The sequence below is a fragment of the Nicotiana attenuata genome, unplaced genomic scaffold (genome assembly GCF_001879085.1).
Source record: "Nicotiana attenuata strain UT unplaced genomic scaffold, NIATTr2, whole genome shotgun sequence".
NCBI classification, from domain to species: Eukaryota; Viridiplantae; Streptophyta; class Magnoliopsida; order Solanales; family Solanaceae; genus Nicotiana; species Nicotiana attenuata.
In genome coordinates this window covers 57,146-63,457 of record NW_017670829.1, presented here as the reverse complement: position 1 = coordinate 63,457, position 6,312 = coordinate 57,146, and the positions used below count along the sequence as shown (strand labels likewise).

Below are 6,312 nucleotides of genomic sequence, written 5' to 3'. Positions count from 1 at the left end.
GTCAAATAAGAGGTGATTCTTTGGTTCGCATTAGGAATTATGATGGGGAAATCCTGACTCCAATGGCAGTCTTTACGAACTAAAGAAATCAGACCTTCAATGATCTGAGTTGGGTAAATATCAACATGATCTAAAGAAGATACTTGGTTTCTAAGAGACTCTCTATCATTATAGAAGGAAAATTCCGCAGGAATTATCTCCTCTACTAGAGGTTCACGAAGAGGCTCAGAGGATTCCTTACCTCTAGAGGAAGATCTATGTGAAACAGAACCTCTGGTTCTAGAAGAAGGGCCAGAACTAGATGAAGGAAGAGAAGAACCGCGTATGGATGAAGACCCTAAATTACGTAGTCTACCACCTCCTCTTCTACTCCTATTAGATGCAGGAGGAAAGTTATCAACTATGGAGACTCTCCTAGGGTTAGGGTTTGGTGAAGTCATGGCAGTACGAGGAAATTGAAGAACAAGAATTGAATATTCTGAAAGCCTTGAACTTTATGTGAGAAAGACAAAAATAAGAACTATATTTATACTAACAAGAAACCGTCAAAGGAAAAGGTGCAATGATGGAAAGGTTATAATGAGAATTGTCGCTTCGTGTTTAGTGAAGCCGTAAAAAAGCCTTAAAAAGCGCTGCAAAACTGCAGAACCAATGGAAGGGTGCCACGTGTCATGAGCATTAAATGAAAGTGATAATTGAAGCGTCAAATCAATTATAGCATTAATGGCAGCAAGTATTCCCGCTTTTATAAAATCCACTTCCCAAATATTCAATTGATGAATAAATGGCAAGTGGGGGGACTATCTGTATTGGAAAAAATTAGATTTACATATTAAAGTGATTGAAAGATGACATGTCATGACACGGGGGCTGGTCAAAGGAACGATGATAAGCAAAGAGGCACAAGTTGCAACAGATACGAGCGGAAACACAAGAGGAGGCACGGGACGATATTCAAAAAGACTCGACGCTCGTACCTATTCAAGTATAAAAGCTGAGAAGAATGAACCTGACAGTGCAGAAGAGTCCAGATACAGTATTTAATAAACATTAAATACTGAAAGCGTTAGAGAATTTGTATTAAATTACAATGATTATGTAACGTAGCATTTAATGCCTTTAATCGGCCATAATGACCTTATTATGACAAAGGCAAAACGTATAACTTAGAAATAGCTATAAAAGGGAGAAGATTGATCATTTGTAGGGACACGAAGATCATCTGAATATACTGGTTTACTTTGTTTTCTGCTATCTATTGGTTATCAAAATCCATTTCTTTTATTCATTTCCGATTATCAGTAACCCGAGTTCTTCTAAAAATAAAGCCTTGACTGAAATTCCATTTTTTGGTTAAACACTATGCACTTGGAACGGGAACATATTTTTTTAGGTAACATTTAATTTGTTTACCGGTGAAATGTTATATGCAAGTATGAAACATTATCAACTAGTACTGAATCCCTTCTATGGAGCCGGTGATCTATCGGAAATAACTTCGCTGCCTCACACATAGGCTAATTAAGGTCTGCATGCACCCGATCCTTCCCAGACCCTACCACACTGTGTATGTTGTTGTATTGTACTGAATCCCTTCCATATACGAGTTTTAGGAGGTCGATCACATGTATAGCAAAGAACCTATTTGATGTGTTAGTACATCCTTGTTATAAATATGGGTACGGTCATTCTACTGAAAAACAAAGAGAAAAGTTTGACAATGTAATGCAACACGTCCCCTCAGGCCTCATGCATCTTGTAACAATGCAACATGATTCAAGAAAAGAATTAAGGTATTCAAATTAATTTCATTGCGTACCTACTATCATCATATTCCAAGTAATTCCGACTAGTGGAAAAAATTACAACATAGCAATTTTTGCTTTAAGTATATGAATAGAGGTCAGTCTACCAGAATCGAAAAATAAAGGTGGGTTTTATTTTAATTTTTAGTTTTACACATATGTTGTTTTCTATTCTTTCTTTCGAAAACCTTTTATATTTGTCAACCTTGAGACAATAATCGCCACACCACTTTCACAGGCATGTCTGAAATATCGAGAAATTTAAGATAGTGGAACATCAATAATGTTTAAAACCTTATAATTTTGCCGTGTTTCTACCGAAGCGTGAACCATCATTTGGCAACGCGTGCGGTTCTAATATGACAATATGACGTTCCTCATCATCAAATTCTCGCAATCATACATCTGCAGTTGCACCTTGGCTCTCATATTACTCCTCAATTGCACGCATAATTATTTTCAATCCAAATTATAGATATCATGCAAAAGCGAATTCAGGATTTAAATATTATGAGTTCCTATAGCAACCTCAAACATTAATATGTACTCTAATCAGAGACGGATGTAGTGAACAACTAACGGGTTCAACTGAACCCATAACTTTCGACGCGGTGTAAAAATTTATATGTAAAAGTTCATTAAAATTGCAAAAATAGTGGATATGAACCCATAACTTTAAAAATATAATGGGTTCAATGCGAAAAACCTTAAAAGTTAAACTCATAGGATTTAAATACTGGATCCGCCTCTGACAATAATAATAACTGACTTCATAGCGTATATATAGGGCAACAACTATTGACTTCACGTGAACCCATAACCAACACTGTAAATCCTCCCATGATCATGTACCACTGCCACTTAATTTTAGCTAGCGTTTGAACATAAATTTGGTTGAAACTTGAAAAATGAGTTTTTGAAGTTGTGTTGAAAATAATTTTTGAAATTTGAAATTGTGTTTGAACATGCATTTTATTTGAAAAAATATTGAATTTTTATGAGCGAAAGGAGAATTTTCACCCAAAAACTGTCATAAACCAATTTTTGGGAACTTGAAAAATCTTTTCAACTATTTTTTTTCAAAAACTAATCATATTCCATAAACAAATATTATTTTCAATTTTTTCTTCAAAACAAGCTGCGCGCCAAAATCTATAGCCAAACGGGTGCTTAATTAACATTTTGTCCTGTCAAATTTTCAAATTCTAGTGTTGGTAAATTTTCAGTCTTCATCTTTGGTCAAATGTGCTGCAACTGTTCGACAATCATAAAAATAAGTGATCTGGAAAGTTGTAAACAATAGGACATTCCTACGGACAAAAATGCCAGCCTTAAAATTAGTTTTGAAAATTATAAAAAGTAAGAGAAAGAAAAAAAGGGGGCCTTCCCAAAAATATTCAAAGGCTTGATTGTTTTCGTTTGTTCCAAGAAATTATCGTCACAGAACACAAGAGAATCAAAACAAACTCTTTTTAGCTTTCTATTCTTTTTAATATAAAAGATACTAAGTAGCACCGTAATAACACAATATTTACAAGCCCACGACATATAATAATTCAAGAAATACACCATTAACGGCTAATTTAGACATTTTTAAAACAAAAACACACTCGCTATAGAATATTTTGAAACTAATACATCAGTAATTAAACAGTAACTTTTGTTTAGACCATTGAAGAAGACGAGGACGAGGACGAGGACGAGGACGAGAACGAGGACGACGAGGACGAAGAAGTAGTTGGAGATGGCCAAAATTGTGCATTCTTCACCTTAGAAATACTTGTCAATACTCCTAGTGGAGTCACATCCCCGATAATTGTAACTTTCTTTGAAGGGAAATCTATATTAAATGATTTCACTCCTGCATATTTTAATTCAAAAGTATTACTTTCCGTTAATTGGATATTCTATATCCCTAATAAATAATATTACGTATTATCATTGAAGAAATTAAACTAGAAAAAGAAAAAGAAAAAGAAAAAAAAAAGCATTACAAAATTTAATAGTAGTACTATATTACTTGCCTTCCATTCTGGAGATATGTTTTCTTACTTTCCCTTCACAACCTTTGCAGTGGATTGAAACCATCAATTCCACAACCTATCAATAAAAAAAAAAGAGTTTAATTTTTATACACAGATAAATCTTGTATAATAAGTACGAAGTAGTAAACCTGATAAAGTTAGCAATGAACATGCTATAATATGTTAAATTATACTGATTTTGTAAAAAATCTTTACATGAGACGCACAACGTGTTACTATAAAAAAAAATGCAAACCTGTTCACGGGGACAAGAACGAGTTGATGATGATTTATAGACACACAAATCTTGTGAATAAGCTGGTGAAGGTTTATAGACTGGGGATTCAACTGAACGAGTCGATGAAGATCGATACATTAGACGTTCATTTGTGCTTTTAGCCCTTAAGGGTTTGCTAGGAACCAAAGCTTGAGCATCTCCAGAACTATGATCTGATGTTAAGAAATCTATAAATGGAGTGTCCCTTAACAAATACCTAGAAGAATAACTAGGAGGACTAGAATTAGCTAAGTCAGTAATATCAGCTGAGCTTTTTCGACGTAATTCACTTGGTTTACTTGAGCTTTTTCTACCCTTTTGATAATAATTCTTTGGATCAAATGGAAGTTGAGATGAAGAACAAGGGACTACTGGTGTTTTGATTTTTGAACGGTCACCTAATCGATCAATTTTACGATCAAGTTGCCTAATGCCACGACGAATCATAGTACGTTGATCCATGCTTGAACATATGGCTGTAGAAGCAGGAGAAGCACAGAACAAATCTATGGATTTCATTCTTTTTTTGGCCAAGAAAATGATGAAAACACAGAGGAGAAGTAGCAAATAGCCTAGTTATAATATTGCATAAGTTTGAAAGGATGGAAGGGGGAGAATACTATAGGAAAGATTTTTTTCAAAAATGAGGCTAAGATGATGAGCTTATAAAGTAGTGGTAGACTTGCAGTAGATGGAATACTAGGAGATATTAAAAAAGAGCAGCCCGGTGCACGAAGTATCCCGCGTTCATGCAGGGTACGAAGAAGGGCCGCACCCCAAAGGAATGTGATATATGCAGCCTAGCTACCCTGATACAAGTATTAATGACTAATTTCGTTGCTCGAACCCGTGACGTATCAGTCACACGAAAATAACTTTATTGTTGCTCCAATAAGCTCCCATTTCTACAAGATATTAAAAGGAGAAAAACAAGTTACAATAAGTTGGAAAAGTAAAAGATGGCTACACAAAGGGACCCAGAAGAATTGATGAATATTGTAAACCTTAGGGGACACAGGATTCATCTGGACCTCTAAAGTTGTGTTTGCACTTCTCCTTTTCTGCTTTTATTTTTCTTTTATGTTTTAAGCTGTATTGGGTTGGTAAGCGCTAGATAATGTTATTTTTGAGTTTAATATATACACCGATAGTATACAAGAATATTTGAATTGTCAAGTCATCAAAGAGCCCGTTTGGACATATAAAAAAATTTACTTTTTTTTTGAAATTTTGACCATAAAATTTTCAATTTTCATTTGAAGATGAATTTTGAAATTTTTCGAAAATTTGAAAAACTCCAAAAAACTGTTTTTCAAAATTTTTACTCAATCACTCACAAAACTTCAAAAACAATCCAAAATAATATTCATGTCCAAACACAACTCTAATTTTCAAATACCATTTTCAATTGAAATTTATTCTTACTTTTTTTTTTTTGAAATTTTACAATTCTTATGTCCAAACGCCCACTAAAAAATAATTATAAGTATCTATTTCAAAAAGTGAAATATAGTAGATACTTAGTTACAATAGGTTAAAATACGCAAATAATGGCGAAATACGTCGGTATATAAGTCAATTAGTCTTTTTTTTTTAATACTAGTATTTTTGTGACCTTTGGAATGAATGATTAGGAGCATTAATAGCAGCAAATGTGGGAAAATTTGAAGACTAATTAAGTGTAGACCTTATTATTACCATATCATTGCCCACAGGACTTGACTGTTAGGAAATTTTCATATAGTATATGATAGCCATGGAGGTCAAATCAGGCTAACCGAAAGTAGCCTTTCTTGTCTGCTTTGATATTTGTTCCTCACTAAAGTATCTATCAATCTTTACTTCCAATTTCCAATCTCATGCACCTATTTTGAAATTAGGATTAGCTTTTCTATTGTTGTTGCTAGTTTGGTGAGTCGGTAAAGTTATTTTTGTAATCTATAAGTTACGAGTTTGAGCTGTGAAAATAGTCACTAATATTTGTATTATAGTAAGTTATCTACATACGTGAACGTAAAATATCTTATATATCGAGCTGCATTTTTTGCTAGTTTGGTGAGATAGAGACTAAACGTTCTTTTTTTAACTTACTTTTTTACCAAATGTGAAAAACTGCCCTTTGACCTTACATTCCACTCCTCTATCTTTCTTATTTGTAACCCAACCAAATATAGCCTAAGAATCTTTTGTTGATAATATAATTAAA

At 33.7% G+C, this 6,312-nt stretch overlaps 1 protein-coding gene across 1 annotated transcript; it reads right to left on the bottom strand.

The window, feature by feature from the left end:
* Positions 1-3,261: 3,261 nt before the first annotated feature.
* LOC109243730 (protein SODIUM POTASSIUM ROOT DEFECTIVE 2-like) lies at positions 3,262-4,761 on the bottom strand. Its single transcript, XM_019410711.1, has 3 exons — positions 4,086-4,761; positions 3,830-3,905; positions 3,262-3,666 (listed from the first exon to the last, which is right to left on the bottom strand). Exons 1-3 carry the CDS (start codon positions 4,623-4,625, stop codon positions 3,470-3,472), a joined length of 813 nt encoding a protein of 270 aa, XP_019266256.1. The 5' UTR covers positions 4,626-4,761; the 3' UTR covers positions 3,262-3,469.
* Positions 4,762-6,312: the final 1,551 nt, after the last annotated feature.

Excerpts from the sequence above, each read along its gene's own strand:
- LOC109243730 (XM_019410711.1), bottom strand. The coding sequence starts at position 4,625 with ATGAAATCCATAGATTTGTTCTGTGCTTCTCCTGCTTCTACAGCCATA. Across the intron at positions 3,906-4,085 it reads GTTCTTGTCCCCGTGAACAG|GTTGTGGAATTGATGGTTTC; the intron begins GTTTGCATTTTT and ends TTTTATTGATAG. Across the intron at positions 3,667-3,829 it reads ACATATCTCCAGAATGGAAG|GAGTGAAATCATTTAATATA; the intron begins GCAAGTAATATA and ends TAAAATATGCAG.